At 38.8% G+C, this 20,570-nt stretch overlaps 1 protein-coding gene across 1 annotated transcript; it reads right to left on the bottom strand.

Moving 5' to 3' along the window:
- Positions 1 to 1,515: 1,515 nt before the first annotated feature.
- On the bottom strand, positions 1,516 to 17,474 carry LOC129768285 (SWI/SNF-related matrix-associated actin-dependent regulator of chromatin subfamily E member 1). Its single transcript, XM_055769817.1, has 3 exons — positions 17,317 to 17,474; positions 15,959 to 17,252; positions 1,516 to 4,294 (listed from the first exon to the last, which is right to left on the bottom strand). Exons 2-3 carry the CDS (start codon positions 17,238 to 17,240, stop codon positions 3,525 to 3,527), a joined length of 2,052 nt encoding a protein of 683 aa, XP_055625792.1. The 5' UTR covers positions 17,241 to 17,252; positions 17,317 to 17,474; the 3' UTR covers positions 1,516 to 3,524.
- Between the last annotated feature and the right edge of the window lie 3,096 nt (positions 17,475 to 20,570).

Raw genomic sequence — 20,570 nt, 5'->3', positions numbered from 1 at the left:
AAGTTGTAGTGTGTATCTCGTTCTACGCAGAAGATACTGCTCGTTTAAGCTCTTCAAATCACTCATACTGCTTGTAAGCTGCATCTACTATGGTACAATCACTCCTCATAAGTTCTTGATATGGTTTCGATCTCTATGTGCACCCGTGGCCGAGTGGTTAGCGTCCCACACTATCATGCCGGGTGTTCGGGTTCGATTCCCGTTCTGGTTGGGGGATTTTTCGTCAAAGAAAATTCTTCCGGCTTGCACTGTGGTCACGCGTATTCTAGAGCTTGCCACTTTAGAGTACATTCAAGGCGTGTTATTCGGCATAGAAATCTCAACCAAGTATTAATGAACTAATAATAACCTACGAATTATAAACTTATTGTAATTTATGTGAAATTGACGTTAATTTTGTAAAGGAGTGAGAGTTTTTTCATCTGGTTCTATAGTTATGAAACACTAGAATTTTAGTTTTTTGAATGTGAATCTGAACACAACAATAGAGTTCAAATGGCCGGTCTTTTAAATGACGATAGCTATTATATCCTACACTATATACTTCAATTCAACCGACTTCTTACATATCTCTGAAAATTCAGAAAAAACGAGTGGTTCTATAGTTGTATATGCACCGTTTTGTATGTTTGTGCTATCTGGTGAGCCACAGTTCTTACAGGTTCCTGAACAAATGATAATCTAAAGAAATTAATATCTGGTAAATACGGCGAGCAATTGAGATATGTCATTTTCCGAGCAGGGCCCGTAAGATAGGGGATTCTGGGAGAGTAGGAACTCGCAATACAGATTTTTTTTCCAATCCAACCAGACACAGTGTATGATTTCTTCAAGGCAAAAACAGATACGTGTTTTAGTTGCATTGATTAAGTGAATCGCAAATGGAGATGCATTCAATCAAATTTTTTTGATCAAATAATATGTAACCCATCCATTGCAGCATTTTATGAACCATTATTCACCAAGTTCTAATGAACGGTACTTTTAGATATCTGTAGTGAATCTGTATTGCAAAAATTACTTCATTTAAAAAAGAGCATCGCTGCTAGGAACACATCTCCAGAGATATGGCCAATGCATCAAAGAATGTATTATTTGCCTTCATTTTCGAGAAACCTCAATAAATAGAAGCGAAGGAGCGGAAGCTGAATCGAAACCCGCGCATACAAAAATAAAGTCGTGCTTTGAATACATTCGACAAAAAAAATAAGAGGCACAGAGTTTAAAGTCGAAATTTTGAAGTAATTTTTGGAATAACGTGAAAAATCAACGCATGAATAAAGGATATACATAATTTGATGCTTTAATTTTCAACACAAATGCATGAAAACTCAAAATGTTGTACTTACATTAGAATATTTGCAGTATTTGCAAAATTACAGACGACTTTCTGAAACACTATAGCAAAACTGTTTTTGGCACTTTTAAAAAATCGATACAAAAAATCATATAAAATCTCGTTCGTTTTTTCATCGAATCAACGAATTAACTTTGCACACAATTTAATGGAATTTTCAAAACTGCAGCGCGTTCATCATTTATTAAATTATTAATCATCGAAGACGATGGAGCACTTTTTCATTCAAACAAACATAACTTTGTATTAAAAGGTTCTACAGGAAAGTTCTTGGAATCCAATGAAAACTGGTTGATAGGGTTGACTGGATTTTTTTTGACTTATTTAGCTAAACGTCCCGAAAGACCTTGAAATAACAGAAAGAGGATGTGTTTTTATTTGTACCTATATTTTTATTCACTACATTCATACACACCAAGATAACAATGTGTCCGTAATATATACTTGAAGCTTTGAAATGTTGAAGTTGATGATTTTGAATGATGTATGTTGGTTTTTCACGGAGTTACAGCATTTCAAAATCACTTAAAATTTTCAACATAATACTCTGTTCCTCTAATTTCTTTGTCGAGTGTATTATACAATAGTAATATTCTTCGATAGTGTCTTCATCCCAGTGGAATACATGATTCTCTCCTATCAATGGAAACAAATCGATCGCTCTCAGTTCATATGAATGACTTTCAGAATACATTTCAGAGAAGAAATTCTGCCATATGAAAAATACGGATGTTTGATGCACTCAAGCAGCTCAACCCTTTTTTAAAAAACACAGTACTGAGAGGGCAAAAAGTTCAATAATTCTTGAAAACACCGCTTGAAAATTTATCGTGTCCACGTGGATATTATCTAAACCCCCTTCTCGCCCACCGTGGACATTTTCGCGATCCCTACCCCGCCTAATGTTGTCCACGTGATATGTGGACAGCCCCTTAGTGCATTGTGTCCCGCGAGAAACACTTAAACGTTATTTACGTTGTGCAGATCCTTTGCTGCTCCATATTTCTCACCCTTTCAATAGTAAAAGCAATTAGCCGGAATAGATTGGTTGGCTGGTTTTCGAAAGTGTCATCCACAAATCTCACTTCGGACACCAGAAGTAAGTCGGGAAATTCTACGGTTCACTGGAGGACGTACAGCAGAAATACAACACTCCACCAAAAAAGCAATTCAACGTCGATAAAACATCAGTGATTCCAGTAACTATCTTTTTTTTCATAGGAGCACACAGTAAACTAAAAATTATTATCTTTATTCAACAGGTGCAGACCAAAAATTCCAAAATCCTAGCAATGCGGAGAAAAAGGCAGATGAGCGCTGGGTGCTGAGCAAGAATTAACCATTATAGAATATTCCATTCCAGTTGCTACTGAGTGACTCAATTCAGTTCCTCTACGGGTGGCGATAAACGGAACCAATGCTATCGATGCACAGATATTCTATGTTCCTGATTTGAGCAACGTAAAATTTTAGTCCAATCACTTCGATCACATTGTTATTTTTTGTACATGCAAACTGAATTAAATCCAATAGAATACACGTGAAAGTTGCAAAATAGAATAAGCTTTCGTTTTATGAACTTGTTACGTTATTCCCCTACAAAAACATGCTTGAATTATTCAATCAATAAACATGGTCGTATTGCCCATGGTGCCCCATTTTAACCCGTAGTGTTTTCGATCGACGGAAATGGAACACATTTTTAAAAGTGTAATTTTTAAACATGAATCTTTTTTAAACGTATTCATACGATCTACATTGATCAATAAGGTTTCAAATCGTGAGGTTTTAATATGTAGCATAATTTATAGATGTTCATACATGATTTAGGACGTTTAGTTCTTAGGGGGACCATATTGCCACTATATACCCTACATTTGTTTGTGTTCTAATATGATCATATGAATCATCAGTTAACGATCCACCAAAAATATGTTATAGTTGATTCAAATTGTTGTTTGTGATTCCGAAAATTCATAGGATTTCTTTAATAGCAAACGAAAAAAAACATATTCATATCCCAGCGAGCAAATTCATTACACAATAGTTTGACAAATAGGTAGATAATAATTATATTGGTGTGTTAACCATTGCATGATAAATTATAAATGTATTCGAAATAATGTCATATATTTTCACCCAAAGCATAAAGGCGCTGCTAGCCATATTAATCATCGTGAATAATTTTCTTCTCGGCATCCTTCTTGCTTGACTTTTTCTTCTTCGCAGGAGTCTTCTCCGGTTTCTCGGGTTTCTCCGGGATGTCACTGTCCCCTGGATGTCCGCCTGGTTGAACGGACGGTTGCAATGGTCCACCTGGAGTGGGCCCACTGCCACTTGGAGAAGGAGCCCCGCCCGAAGCTGGCCCTGGTCCGTACGGTGAGTGTGGATGATGTCCATCTCCAGCTGGCCCTCCATGGTGAGGATCAGCCCCATAGTGACCTATTGGCCCTCCGTGGCTTGGACGTGGTGGTCCTGGCATATACTGCCCTGGTGGAGGTGGTGCATACTGTTGATGATAGGGGTAGTGGCCATACTGACCATATGGTTGTGGATGAGCACCGTAAGCAGTTGGAAGATAGTAAGGACGAGGAGGACCAGCGTGTGGATATCCAGGATAGCCCGAATGAGATGGCATGCCGGGGTGAGGCTGCATGTGAGGTGGCATATGATGGCCGGGTGGTGGAGGAGGGGGTCCCTGGTGATGAGGGACTGTCACGTTCGGTGGCGGAACATTGGACTCGCTACTGTGTGGAGGATTCGGCGGATACGGGGACGAGGGAGCGGAAGTGGGAGCTGGTGGATTATGATGATGAGGTGGTGGTGGAGGGGTGGCAGCAGCTGGTGGAGGTGCAACCAGAACAGGGGATGGTATTGGAACTTCCTGTTTATGTTCCGGAATGTTTGCAGCTTGGGGTTGTGGAGGGCGATAATGTTCTGTAATGTAAAATCAATTGATAACAATATGCTATTTTTGTAAGACTACAACACTTGTCCGCTAACTGGGCGGGAGGCAAAGCCCAGTTAACGAAAGCTGCCCATTAGCTGGGCTAACTTTTCAAACGTCAAAAAACACCGAGGGGAACGTCAATGATGCACTCAAAAAATATTAATTGAAAAATATGGAAGCACAAAATAAAAACTACACTGGAAGAAAAAATTAGTAAGTATAACGAACTTTTTGAAAAATGCAACCAATCTAGTCATTTTCTACCGTGCTAATTATTGATCTAGTCTACAAGGAGAAATTGTTGAACATATATGTCAAGCAGCTCCATGATTCGAAAGCCGAATATTGGCCCGGTGATAATGCACGTGTTACAATTATATCAAAACTCTTACAATGTCTATGAAAGGATACATTGTGTACATTTGAAATCGTATAAAATGTGGAAACCACTATTTTATTTATCACTACAGATTAAGTCTCCGGTGTAACAAACATCGGTTTTATGATATACACTATCGTAAAATCGATCTATACGAAATCAGTTATGCATATTAGGCTGATGCATTTTGTAATTCCATGAACATTTTAATTAAATCAATGCAGTACTGCGTAAAAATTGTATTACCCCAGTAAACATTAAATCGTATAACTTTTGCATGTGCTAGGTCGTATAGAATATCAGAGGATGCATCATGTATATTCGAAATCGTATAAAATACCAAAACGCGATTTACTATATTATTGATGGACTCGTATATCGTCATAACGATCATCCTAGTATCGCGTTATGCAGTATTATAAACGCACATTCTATTTAGTTTATATAGCTTTGTCGAGTCAAATCGCATATCGGTGTAAAAAGCATCGTGTATTTTTATATACGGCTTTGTATGCGCATAAAATATGGCATCAACTTTTGCGTGTATATGCCAGTTACATGCATTATATATCATCCAAATGTTTCTTCGGACGTATGTGTATCGCCTCTAATTACGGCTATTCATATGTTTTAATGTTTGCTGGGACATGCTGTGGGAAATCGTTCTACAGTAAATCATATTAGATCGTAATTGAGGTCATATTACCTCGTATTAGGAATTTGACATATAAAGTTTTGTGATGTCGTATGTACAGTGTCGACTTCTGGTGGTGATATGATAGCAGGCATGAAAGCATCTTTAAATTGGTAAAATTAAAATGACAATTTTTACTTCATGTTATTTGATTATTAAAACACGTAGCACTGAATCCTAACTGTCCACATTTCTATGTATATATTTCGGTACATTTCCACTAAAATATAACAGCCGACCAGAAATGACGTATCCGATTGCATCTCTTTTGTTTTATATGTACAATTTTTAACGGCTCTGAAATTATATTTCGGAACGCCGTGCGAGATAGCCACTGCTAAACAATCCAAGCAAACGGAGCTAGAATCCTATCAGAGCAATGTTCTTAATAATCGCCACCACTCGTTTTAATCATTTCTATTCCACTTCCACTATATATATCGGGTTGTTTCAAAAGTTTTTACCCTCAAAAGGCAATCGCTTCCTAAGTATTTGGCAACATGCTGAATGGCATATTCATCACCATCTTAATGCTTTTCATACAGAAGAGATGCCTCATCATGCACGGGCTGGTATACTCGGCATACTCTGTGTCGTGCATATGCTCACACGGCGCAACAGCGCCCATTTTTTTTTCCAAAATATATATTTTTATCAAGGCTCATATGGCGTTAGCCTCACGGGGCCGGGAGTTCAATACTTTGACAATTTTTCTTATTATCTATGTTAGTAATATGTAACCGATTATTCGCGGTTGTCTCGAGGTTAGTATTACAAGTGTTTTCGTAATTCGGATGTTGCTGTCTCCAATACTCTGTGCGTGTGCCCGACACGGGATACTTCCTATTGGGATGCAGCTGACCCTTAATCAGCAACGCCCCCCTAGTCTGTACCTCGTATCTAGCGTGGTGCGTCTTTCTCGACTCGAGGAATCCAGGATAGAATGGTCACTAACCGGCGCAATCATCAGTTCATGTAGAGTTGTCATGAGCGGTACAACCTTTGGCTCTTGTTGAATCATCAGTGGACTGCACAACCTTCGGCCCGTGTATCTGTAAAGAGTGTGTGTATGTATTGCCGCGACTAAGTAAAAGTTTATCGATCGGATAGGAGGGATATAAAACGGGGACACAACGAAGGAAACATCATTAAACGTTGACATCGGCGTTCCTGAGGAACAGGCATAGATGAAGCAGAAGATCAGGATCACGGCTACCTAAGATATCCCGGACGGGGATCTCCGATTGTCTGCCTTGTGCTCTCAGTGCTCTAGAGAGCTGAGAGCGAGCAGCATGGAACCGGATACACGACCAGACAACATGCTCGATGTCGTGGTAGCCATCGCCACAATCACAAAGATTGTTTGCTGCGAGCCCAATGCGATAGAGATGCGCGTTTAGGTTGTAGTGATTGGACATAAGCCGAGATATCACGCGAATGAAATCACGACCTACATTCAATCCCTTGAACCATGCACTCGTCGAGATCTTAGGGATAATCGTGTGTAACCAACGACCGAACTCATCTCCACTCCACATGCGCTGCCAACTTACGAGCGTGTACTGACGAGGAATGTGGAAAATTTCATTATAAGCAATTTGCCTTTCAAAAAGTGTGCCTTCTAAAGCGCCCACCTTAGCTAGCGAGTCCGCTTTCTCATTCCCCGGAATCGAACAATGAGAGGGAACCCATGCTAAGGTAATCTTGAATAATTTTTCGACCAAAACACTCAATAGTTGTCTTATTCTAGTTAAGAAATAAGATGAGCGTTTATCAACTTTCATTGAGCGGATTGCCTCTATTGAGCTGAGACTGTCTGAAAAAATAAAATAGTGGTCGATGGGCAATGTTTCAATGATCCCCAGTGCGTAGTATATCGCACCCAGTTCAGCGACATACACGGAACAAGGATCTTTGAGTTTGAAAGAGGCACTGGAATTTTCATTGAAGATGCCGAAGCCAGTGGACCCGTTTATGTATGAACCGTCAGTAAAGAACATTTTATCAGATCTAACTTTCCCATATTCTGCCGAAAATATCGGCGGAATAGAATCGGAGCGTAGGTGATCTGGGATTCCATGGATTTTTTGTCTCATGGACAGATCAAAAATGACAGAAGAATTGCAAAAGTATGGGAAGCAAACTTGGTTGGAGATGCCTGGTGAAGGGTGCACGTCGTGGGTAAGGTACTCATGGTATAAAGACATAAAACTTGACTGAGGAATCAGTTGGAGTAGATTTTCGAAGTTATCAATCACCAATGGATTCATGATCTTGCAACGGATGAGAAATCTGTAGGATAATTCTGTGAACCGAAGAGTAAGCGGGGGTACTCCTGCCAAAACTTCGAGACTCATCGTATGTGTCGAATGCAAACACCCCATTGCTATACGCAAGCAACGATATTGTATTCTCTCCAGCTTGAGAATATGAATCCTGGCAGCTGATCGGAAGCAAAAACTGCCATATTCTAACACTGATAATATCGTTGTTTTGTATAACTGAATGAGGTCTCCTGGATGGGCACCCCACCATGTTCCGGTTATTGTTTGGAGAAAATTGATTCTTTGCTGGCATTTCTGTTTCAAATACGCAATGTGTATTCCCCAGGTACATTTAGAGTCAAAATATACTCCAAGGTATTTGAAAAACATCGAGTGCTTGATCGTTTTGCCGGATAGGTGAAGCTGGAATTGGGCGGGTTCGTGCTTCCTAGAAAAAACGACCATTTCAGTTTTCTCCGTAGAGAATTCGATACCCAGCTTGAGGGCCCACGTGAACAGATTGTTCAGGGTATCTTGCAACGACTTTTGCAGAACGATGGGATTAGTACCCGTGATAGAAATAACTCCATCGTCTGCAAGTTGTCTCAGCGTGCAGTCTCTAGTTAGATCATCTATATCATTGACGTAAAAACTGTACAAGAGGGGGCTTAGGCAGGAGCCTTGCGGTAGGCCCATAAAACTGTATCGAGAAGATTTCAAGCTGCCATGATTGAAAAACATGTGCTTTTCTGAGAGTAAATTGTACAGGAAATTATTCAGAATTGGCGAAAGTCCACGATTATGAAGTTTCTCTGAGAGAATTTCCATGGAAACTGAATCAAATGCCCCTTTGATATCGAGAAAAACGGAAGCCATTTGTTCTTTACGAGCAAATGCGATTTGGATTTCAGAAGATAGCAGCGCGAGACAATCGTTCGTCCCTTTACCTCGGCGGAAGCCAAACTGCGTATTTGACAGCAAATTATTCGCATCAACCCACTTGTCCAAACGAAGTAGAATCATTTTCTCTAACAATTTACGAATACAGGATAACATTGCAATCGGCCTATACGAGTTGTGATCGCAAGCCGGCTTGTTGGGTTTTCGTATGGCTATCACTCTCACTTGTCTCCAGTCATGTGGGACAATATTCAGCTCCAGAAACTTGTTGAACAAGTTCAGCAAACGCTGTTTCGCCAAGTCGGGAAGATTCTTCAACAAGTTGAATTTAATCTTGTCCGACCCAGGAGCTGAATTGTTACATGAGAGGAGGGCAATTGAGAATTCTACCATCGAAAAATTCTCATAGTCGCATTGGAGCGGAATGTCGCGTACGACGCTTTGTGCAGGAACGGAATCGGGACAAACCTTTCTTGCAAATTTGAAAATCCAACGGTCAGAGTATTCCTCACTTTCGTTTGTATGGTTCCAGCCACGCATTCTCCTAGCCGTATTCCAAAGAGTGCTCATAGCGGTCTCCCTTGACAAACCATTGACGAACTTTCGCCAATATCTACGCTTTTTTGCTTTAATCAGACCTTTTAGTTTGGCTTCTAGAGCTTGGTACTTTCGAAACCATTCCACTAGTCCAGTTTTCCGGAATTTTTTGAAAGCGGATGATTTTTCAAGGTAGACTTTTGAACATTCCTTGTCCCACCAAAGTGATGGAGGACGACGTCGGAAAGTGGTAGCAGGAACACGTTTCTTTTGAGCTTGAAGTGCGCTTTCGTAAATCAAACTCGATATAAAATTATACTCTTCGAGTGGAGGAAGTTCATGCATTAAAACAAGTGCTTCAGATATTATTTCTGCAAATTTTCTCCAGTCAATATTTTTCGTGAGGTCATACGCAATATCGACTGACTCACGAGAACCTGATTCATTGGCGATCGATAAAATTATTGGCAGGTGGTCACTACCGTGGGGATCTTGGATTACCTTCCACGTGCAATCCAGGGATAACGAAGAAGAGCAAAGTGATATGTCTAGCATGCTTGCCCGTGCAGGAGGGTTGGCTATTCTAGTTGCTTCCCCAGTATTCAAAACTGTCAATTTGAAGTTGTCACACAGATCATAAATCAAAGTGGCACGGTTGTCATCGTAGAGTGAACCCCATGCTGTTCCATGGGAGTTGAGGTCACCTAAGATTAGCTGCGGCTCCGGCAGTGCCTCGATGATATCAAAAAACTGATGGCGGCTAACCATAGTTCTTGGAGGAATATATATCGAGGCAATGCAGAGGTCTTTGCCATTGATTTGCGTCTGGCAAGCGACAACTTCAATGCCTGTCATCGATGGGAGAGTGACTCTATAGAAGGAGTGACATTTTTTGATCCCCAATAGTACGCCACCAAACGAGTCATTTCGATCGAGGCGAATAATGTTGAAATCGTGGAAAATCAGCTCATCGGCTGAAGAAAGCCATGTTTCACAGAGGGAAAATACATCACAGTTAGAACTATGAATTAAAAATTTAAATTGATCTAGTTTAGGGATGATGCTTCTGCAATTCCACTGTATTACAGTGGTCAAATCCTTGACCTCTTGCACTGAATCAGGCATCGAGGGAAATGAACGCTGCTAAAAAACCACATTTTTCTTTCAAAAATGTTCTCACAATCGGGAGCAAACATAATACTATGCTTTTAAGAGGGTCATTTATATTTAAAGCATTTAAAATATTGTCCACCAGGTCAGAAAGCGCAAGCAAGCCAGATTGTGGCTGTTGCCTCGACCGCGAAAAAGGAACAGACGTGTTGGGCTCTGCTCCGGGAAGTGCTGAGGACCCCTGGTGCGTAGAAGAACCGCTTAAACCAGGAGGTACTTGCTTCGGTCTATTCTCAGCACGTTCGATACGAGGTTTCATTCCTATTTGGGAAGTTTCGGTCTTCTTTCTGGGGAGTGATGGAAAAGAAGTAATTTTTCTTTTCCTAATGGCACCCTGCGATGTACCGGAACTTCCTGCATTGGGAGCGTCAGCAACAGGCTCGTCGTTCTGCAGAATGGAGTAGGGATTATCCTGAGTCGTTGAAGCGGAACTCTTAAGCATTTCTGCATAAGTCCGCTTGGAACGTTCCTTTAAGGAACGCTTGAGTTTTTCCCCTCGTTGTTTGTACACCGGGCATTGAGAAAGATCATGTGGAACCTCGTCGCAATGAAGACATTTGCGCTCTTTTGCGCAAGAAGTCCCATCATGACTCTCTCCACAATCTGCGCAACGTTGTTTATTGCAACAATAGGCGGCCGTGTGACCGAGTTGCATACATTTGTTGCATTTCATTACCCGGGGTACAAACAACCGAACAGGTAAACGAAGTGCACCTATTGCAACGTAGTTTGGAAGAGCGGAACCCTCAAATGTCACACGAAAAGAGTTTGTCCGATTGAGAACTCGTTTGTCATTTTTAAGTGACACAGACTTCAGTCGATCGCATTCAAGAATCTTCACACTTTTAAGTGAGGAGTTCTTGAAGCGACCGACACCATCGAGTATCTCTTTTCGAGTCAAACCCTTTTCGTTTATTACACCGTCTATTTCAACGTTGCAACAGGGTACGTATACGCGATACTCAATCGCATACACAGCAAATACAATACACAGCGCCCATGATGCGCTCGAATCATGCACGAGACCGTCCTGCAGGCTTACGAGACTGTGCTCCCCCTTGCATTCCACCATTCGGTGAGAGCATCGCATGCAGCCTTTATGAGTGCTATCGTACCTCTCTCACGCAGGCCACTTGGTACCGTATCATGCGCGTCATCGCATGCCCCTCTTACGCAGGCTGCAAGACTGTGCTCCACCTTGCTTCCAACATCCATGACCACGTTGGATGCACCCATCATGCTCACGTTCGTACGGAACCACCAAAGCACAGATAAGTAAAAACTTTTACAACGTCCTGATACACAATTTTTATCCCATAAATATTCTCATACATACAAATGACGATTCGTAAGGTTATAATCACAGTTGACGTAAATTTGCTTTTTTCTATGTCGATAATTAATCGTATATTCGAATGACAATACTTATTTATTTGTATATGTATTTGTGTACACTCGGTCCAACTTCTATAATACCAGGTATATGATCTTGCTGCTTTGTGTCATTGTAAACAAACAATGTTTCAATTTATATTCTAGTGTGTAGGTATTGGTGACTACCATACACTACATACTACATTTTCATATGTTTCTGTGCAAACGCTGAGCGTAAACGATTTTTTTTGTATTTTTCAAAGTGTCAAGTTTCTATAAGACCAGTTACATTTTCCGTTGTTTCAAATGTTTTGATCAATAAATCAGGAAAATGCCGAAGGGAAATGTGCTCACGGATAGAGAAGAAAGACAAATCGATGCATTTCACCAAGAAAATGTTGGTATCAGAGAAATTGGTCGGATTGGACGATCTCGTCAAGTAGTGCTCAATTATTTGGCGAATCCTCAAGGATACGGTAAGAAAGAGAGAGCTCCACGTAAATCGAAGCTCTCTGACCGGGATAAGCGGGAAATAGCTAGGAACGTTTCGAATTTCTCGAAATCGCTTATGCAAATGAAGGAATATTTCAATTTAAATGTTACTCGGGTGACAATTCGTTAAGTTTTGGTAAAAAATCCTCATATAAAGAGGGCTTGAAAGGGTAAAGCTCCTCATCTTACGCCATCTCACATCGGAAGCTGTCTGAATTTTGACAAAGCTCACATGAACCTACAGTGGGACATCGTATGTTGTGACAAAGAATGTTTCCAAAATAATACATTTTGCTGTATACAAAACGAACAGTTCTTCAATATATAGGTTTCAACGGTTACTGGCGTGATTTACGGAAAGAACAGTATTTTTTTAACCAGGAATTTTGGTGGGGACTCGTGCGGGGTATGGGCGAGATTTTGTGCAACCGTGAAACTCAAGATAGTTTCCACATCATTTAAGGATTACATACATGTTCCGGAATTCTCTCTCCTACCGTTTTTGCGTGGATATCGTCACAAAAAAATCACATTCCAGCAAAATAATGCTACTATTCATACCAACAAGGAAACAAAGTAATGGATTAAGGACCAAAAACTTCATTTTTTGGACTGGCCGGCTCGCTCTCCAGACTTGAATCCTGTTGAAAATCTTACAAAGATACGCAGAATCTACACTGAGGGTACGGTACGATTGAAGAGCTCAGGGTCGCAATTTCGGAAGCATGGAAATCATCGCGAAATCCGTTCGGCAGAATTTGGTAAATAGTATTCGAACACGAATTTTCCAGGTTATTAGTTGAAATGGCAAGGTAACCAATTATTGATATGTAAATCAGCCTATCGTTTTGAATTTTTCATTGAATACTTGTGAATTTTGAAGTGGTCTTATAGAAACTGGACAGCTGAAATTATCATATTTAAGCAGAATGAATAAACAAACAACTCTTTTGAACGAAATTCACGTTAAATATACTTTATTCTAAGCATTTAACAATGTATGAATGTATCTTGTTGAAATTTTAACTGTTTTTGTTGCAACGAAATAGAATCAAGGTGGCCTTATAGAAGTTGGACAGAGTGTATGTTGTTGTCTAGTAAATATGTATATGCCAGTTAGGTGTATCATATACCACCCAAAATATTGGATAAATGATGATGTATATACGCTGGTTATACGATTTAATGTTTGCTGGGTTCTTCAATTAGCCTTCAGCTGGTTCAATTCATCTATTGCACAAATATTGTGCCAGCAAAATTCTTCCAATTCTAATCAACACTCTAGACGGCACCGGCAGCAAAATACCAGCGCAGATATGCATTACCAACTTGCCAATCATTCAGCAGCAAAATACTTCGAGCGTGGAAGTGAACCCAATTGCAAATTGTGCCACCATAAACAAGTGCCCAAGTTCGAATAGTTTCGGACCATCGCCACAAAGTTCATTAGCATCAAGCTTCGATTTTCTACTTCTCAAATACTACCTATTACGGTAATACGAGTGAGATTTTTATTAGTTTAGAAAACATATCTCATTTTTAAAGACTCTAATATAATTTTTAAGCATCAGAAATCTCTTTTTTGTTGATTTTGGTACATGATTCCATGCAAAACATTGTTCTTTTGTAGAAGAATTTAGTTTGAAAATAGTGTGTCCCATTGATGCTTGCTTGCATTTTGCTAAGGAATATGCGGTCAAAATAATGAGATTTTTATGCTGTGAAGTGGCTGTTTTGATGCAAACACAGTGTTGACGCATACATAAAAACCTTTTTGTTGTTGTGATTCGACCAATTTATACGATTTTATAGAAATAAACATGTATTTTTGTATTACCACAATTGTTACAATTTTACATCTACGTGTCAATGATCGCAATATCGAAAGCTGCCTTGTCTCAATTATGGTTGTACGAAATCGCTGCATAGCAGAGCTTGTATGTTCCTATTATGGTTGTACGTTGTTATGTTATGGTTGTTATGCTATTATGGTTATAACTCACGTTTTACGCTGTGCAATTGCATATCATAGGGCGCTTTTGAGCGCTCAGTAGTGTTGTGAAATAGCACTATGAGTATCCGACCGAAGCATATTTGTTTGATGTACTCTGTTGCAAATTAAATCTTAGGTTAATGTGATAATATCCTTTGTTCAGTTTCTGAAGAGGAGCGAAAACTGCTTCACAACCCTCATGACTTTGATTCTCCTGTCAGCTAGCAGAAAGGCCAGACAACGAGAAGCAGGCAGTTATTTTACAACTAGGAAGCACATAACAACAGCCTAATCTAGAGATGAAACGAAAATTCGGTATCCTGCCTATCCGGTCAATGTTTGGTAACCGGCCGGATACCGGATATTAAAAAAAAAACACAATAATTTCGCACAGAAGGTAAATCATAACCGGAACCTGTAATGCTTGTTAATTCTTTTTTTATTTGTAGTTAATTGAGTGTACACTCTCTCAGATTATCATCCCGGAAGCTCTTTAGTTTTTCATTTTGAATACAAGTAATTGGTTGATGTTCTTCGCATATTGCAATTATGTGGCACAACAGCTGTCTGGAAGGCCATGGTTATCGTAAGAGAAAATCAATTAAAAGAATCGATCAAATTAAAAGCAAAAATTGCCGAATAATGAAAAATAAATAAGTCTTGTACAGAATTTGTTGGAATTTTCAAAACTGCCTTCTGATTTAGGAATAATCGCATTATTGAAAAAGGGAAATTTTTATTCTATGAATACTTTTTCCTGTAGTAAAATGACCTACAGGAGCGTTCTTGGAATCAAGTAAAAACTGATTGATAAGGTTAAGTGGGTTTACTACTGACGTGGTTAATAAAACACTGTTAATCTACAAAATCTTTATAAAAAACGGAAAAGTCCATTTTTTCCCAGTATTGTTATCCACTACACCTACACACAAAAAGATAGAAGCATTAAAATATTAAATCTCAAAACATGAAGTTTTAAAATGGAGTATATCCCTTTTTCATGCGTTGGTTTTTCACAAAGTTACAGCGTTTCTGAAATCACTTAAAAACTTCGACTTCACGCTCAGTTCCCATAATTTTTGTCGAGTGTAGAATCAACCACATAGTATTGCGTACTAGGAATAAGATTTAGAGGCATAGTTTTATTTAAAAATTATTATTGAAGTATTATTTGAACCCTTTTAACGCTTTTTCAATGTGACACCGACTATTACCATAATATGTACACTTATTACGAAACTCCAGGAACACAAACATGTTTTTTATACAATTTAGTCAATTAATCATCGAAATATCAGTGAGAATCTTCAAAATATACTTTTGCATACTTTTGAACTAAAATAGAGTATTTATTCGCCAATTTCTGCAAGTTGGTGACATATGTCCTCCATAATTGGTACACTTACTCTACATTGTTGAAATTTTATTTTATGGAAATAGATGAACAAAACGTAACGTTTTTTTTTCCCATAATTGCAAGAACTGAAAATACAATAACAATACAAAAGCAACTCGATATTGATGAATTGGACGTTGGTTCGAAGTCCCGAAAGCTGAATCGATGTTGAGCCGATATTCGGCTATAAATGTTGGCATTTGTATTCAACATTTACTCACGTAGAATGTACGAATAGTTAGTACGGTAGAAAATGATTATGGAACTGGTACTAGTCAGAATAAAATTTGTTATATAAATACGTAATAATTATTCCTCTCAGAGTATTGATGATTATAGATTTGTGATGCATTGGAGTACCCCTCACCAATGTTCTTGTTTATATTATATTTGACGCTTAACTGATTTATAGGCTATAGCCCAGTTAGTGAACAAGTGCAGTTCAACTTTACCTGGAGACGGAGCTACAGGTCCCGTGGGTGCTGCAGGAGCCAATGGAGATATTTGTTCCGGTGAAGGGTGTTTATTCTCCATGGGCTTCATAATCTCCTCCGCCGACTTATGTGCAACAGGAGGTTCCGCTTTGATAGTGTCATCTGTTTTCATTGCTTCATCTTTTTCTTCTTTCCTAGTAACTGGCGGTTCCACTGGCTTCACAACAGGTTCTTGACGTGGTTCTTCAGCCGGCACAGCTGCATTGGAAATATTACCTTCTGGAGGTGCTGGTGCAGCACTTTCTGTTGGCTGATCGTCTGGCTTCGTGCTTTGGGATACACCCTGCTGCACTTTTTGTTGATCATCAACGGTACGCAATCTTTCACGTTTCAACACTTCATATTGCCGTTCAACCATTTTTTGAAAAGTTTCATCATCTACTGCCGGTTTGCAGTGCTTCTTCAGTTCGTCTTGAAACATTTCACTTGATTCAACGAATTTACGTTTTCTAGTTTCGAACTTTTCTTCAATCAGTTGAAGCTCATGTTGCAACTTCATTTGATGCATTGCCAATGACTGAACTTGCCTTTTCAAAACGTGCATTCTTTGCGTGGTTACCACCGAGCGAACATCTGGAACAACGGCATCCGAAAATATTTCATTTATAAGACGATGATTACGCGAGTATCGTGCATATGCAACATGTTTAAACGAATAACCATCATCCTGATCTTCCTCATCTTCAGCCGGTTGTATATCGATCCTGCGGTCTTGCTGAGTACTCTTCGAACCGGACCTGGAACTCTCATGGCCATCACCATCACCACCAGGTTTCAATTTATTTTTCGCGGTCAGATAAGCCAAATAAGCCGGTGAACTGTGATACGCTTTGAGATTCTTTTCGTATTCCAGTTTTTCAGTTTCATATTCCGCTATGTATTCCTCCTTGTCACTCTCCGGCAAATCTCGCCACTGCTGTCCAATTATTTTCCCAACCTCCCACAGTTTTAAATCCGAATTGGATGCTTTGATCGAGTCCCATACTTTCCTCGAGTATCGCATATACGGCATTAGGGGTTTCTCCGGTGCCTTTGGGGGCTTAATTATTTTCGCCTCCGCTGTGGCAGCAGATTTGCCTAGCTTCTGCGGTGTGAACGCTGGATTTCCGTGGGGACTGTGCATGAAGGGACTCGAATTGTCCGGCTTGCGACTGTCGGAACTCGAGCCGGACGGACGCAATCGTTGCGTTGTGGGTGTCGAAATGGGTGCATTTTGTTTGTAGTTGGATGGGAGCGCCATTTTGGATTCGTGCTGCAGCAAAAAGGATTATTTTTGTGATTCCCGGTTTTCTTTTCGATATTTGTAATACCAATACCTGAAGTGATCCAGTTTCTTGCGCAGTCGATAGTTGTAAATTTTATGAAGAATACACAGCTTAAATACACAAATGCAAATATTTCTTCATTTCACTATTTCCTTCCACTTCAAATAAGCATCAAAATCTGCGTACCGCTTATAAAGTTGAAACGTCAGTATACTTTACACTCAGATTTGAAACTACGAAAAAATCGACGAATATTCAATCGACTGCTAAAGTGTAGTTTTGACTGAGTAGAGGGATGTTCACTTTATGTAGCGAAATTCCCGTAAGAATTGTTATTTTAGAATTATTTATCTTTAGGTGTGAATACTAATAAATAGAAATAATGTTTTGAACTACAAAGTTAAAAGCCTCTTAAAGACAAAGACAAAGAAAAGGAAGTTTCACGTACTTCTATTGTATGATAATAAAATTATAAAGGTGCAATACATAACCGCATTGCTGAGGTAGTACTGTAAAATTGATGGTATAAATTATTGTTCTTACAAGAATTTATCTCAATTGTTGACCGGGAATGAAAAAAAATCGGAAACTCGAAATAAAATGCAAAAACGAAAAGAAAGCTGAACACACATGCCTCAGCAGAAATCGAAGACGTAAAGTGTTTCGGTTCGTCTACATTACCGCAACCAATTCAATGGGTGATGAAAGAGCAACCTTTTATTGCAGTACAGTCGATGGAAAAATCATATGGTCAGCATGTGATGAGTTCCTATTCTGGTTGGTGATACTGCAGGCTGAGATTGAGTTGCACTAGAGGAGTCCGATAAATAGCCAGTTTGTATACTGTTCTTTCTGTTGTTTCTTCTAAAGAATTAGTTCTCAAATCTCATTTCAATATAAAATAATATCCAAGGTGATAAACGAGCAAATCAAATAAATCAATTTGGTACTGACGTACTAACGCCACCGAAGTCGAAATACAATAGAGAGCGATTTTATTGTTTGCACGGACACTCAGTTATCTTTTGTATTGTTGTTGCCTTGTTGTTTTTTTAGTGCTACGAAAATCCGTAATCCGCAACACTTCACGTCTAATATAGGTTTATTTAGTGTCTAAACTATCAAACACAACAAACAAGTTTACAATCTGATTTATTAACTCAAGAGAAAGTCAATGAAAAGAATGTTTACCAAGTGTTTTTATTCGGCTTGTTCATGCTACTCACCACTAACCGTCTATAGCGCTGCGCACAGTACAACTGTAGCTATGTACAACGGTAAAACAGGTCGGTACAGATACAGCGATTGTATCGAGTTGCTTGCATGGTTCTAGCGCTGTACAATGGTGAACAACATTGGACATTAGCTGAAACTCAACATACATAGACATCCATTCATGTCCTAGCATTGATATCGTTGGATTGGGTAGAACATTTTTTATTTGTGGCGGATGTCAATACAGTAGGAATTTATTCACATACATTTTCACCATAGACAAAGCAATTGGACTATTCTTAATGACACTACAAGAGTATTCATTTCACCACTATAGCGAAACTACAAAAATAATGTTAACTAATGAGTTCTGTCCACGTCGAATCACCAGCAATCTAGAGACGAATTAGAGTCGAGCTCGATTTATTTAGATGATGAAGGCTGGCCAGATGTGGGATTTTTTAAAAATAATTAACATTGAAAATATATATATATATAATCAGTTAATTCTTTCTTTTTTTTTTTGGACGCCATTTATATTTATCATCGATGTTATTCAATAAAAATTAAGAAAAATCGAAACATCATTGAAAAGAGTATCTAACTACTCTTCATCGCCTCAAACGTTCCACAAGTGCTCAATCAGATCATTCTGAAGTTGATGATGAAGCCTGGCACTATGGGGCTGTCCAAATACCACGTGGACAATTTTAGGGGGGGTAGGGGGTATAGACTATGTCCACGTGGACACGAAAAATAAATATTTTTTCAAATATAATCACCGATACATTCTAAATTAAATAAAAACTGATCCAAGAATTCAAGAATTTTAAAACTTTTCGCACATCCTGAGTACTCCGTATTTATCAATAAACGCTGCCTGAGAGTGCATATATTTTTACTAATATCATTGAACTTCTTCACTGAAATCTATATTCTGAAAATAACTCATGTTAACTGTGAGCGACAGAGCTAATTTGCATGATCCTATAATTTTATAGTTGCGGCCTGTGCATAGACATAGCTAAAACCTAAAAAAAATAAACCATTCCATAATGGTTAAGTTTTCATAATATTACACATATGTTTTTTTCATCAAATATAATTCTCTATAAATTTTGTTCTATCTCGAGAACAGTTAGTCTTAGGACAATAATGTCTGAATAATTTTTCATGCAGAATTTTGTGTAAAATTATTTTCTCGCATTACAGGCAAACCTGTTTTTGCGCGGTCCCTTTTTGCGTGATTCCCCGTTTATGCGACTCTTTTTGTGCGATTTTATTATGACATCGGGTCTTGAATCACACAAACTAATCGCACAAATAATACTATCGCACCTAACAGTCACACAAATGAGAAATCGCTTAAAAAGCAACCGTACAAAAACAGGTTTTCCTGTATTTTTCTCGAAAAGGCTGAATTTTTCAAAGTATTGGAATTCCGTCAATTTCTAGGAATTAATATTTACATTTGCGTGAAATGATCCATGCACCACTAGTCGTCAAAATTGAATCAGTTGACCCAGTATTCTATTTTTTCCGAAAATTTCGCATATAATGCCGTTGTAAAACATTTGAATTGATGGATTGAAGTAGCTTTTAGAAGATAAAAAATACTTAAAATTTGTCGTTTTTCAAGGTTGATTGTTTCTATCAACAAAATTAAAGCTCTCCAACCCTTCTACAATTCCTTCCTCGACACTACAATGTTATTCCTATTGTTATCTTTTACTACTTAAAATGTTCCACAACAGAAATTTTTCTCATCTTTCAAATGAATGCAATTAAATTCTTCTAAGTAGCGTAATTTTGAATTGAGGTCAATTTAGACCAAAAAATAAGTCTCAAGAGAAATTCAACTTTCACAGTTGAGATTTGAGCTTAATTTCATAGTTGGGAATCAATGTATCATAAGTTGTCTGATGTCATTTTTCCCCGCATGCACTTTGAAAGTCATCTAGACACTCAATGCAGAATGGGATTTGAAAAATAATAAAATATTTTAAAACGCCTTCAATACCCTCTGAAAATTCTCCGAACTATGGCGAAAAGGTTTTGACCAAGGCGTTTATATTAATGTATAACAGGTG

This window comes from Toxorhynchites rutilus, chromosome 2 (genome assembly GCF_029784135.1).
Source record: "Toxorhynchites rutilus septentrionalis strain SRP chromosome 2, ASM2978413v1, whole genome shotgun sequence".
In the NCBI taxonomy this organism is placed as follows: domain Eukaryota; kingdom Metazoa; phylum Arthropoda; class Insecta; order Diptera; family Culicidae; genus Toxorhynchites; species Toxorhynchites rutilus.
The sequence above is the reverse complement of the archived record's forward strand: the minus strand, read 5'-3'. Positions and strand labels throughout refer to the sequence as shown.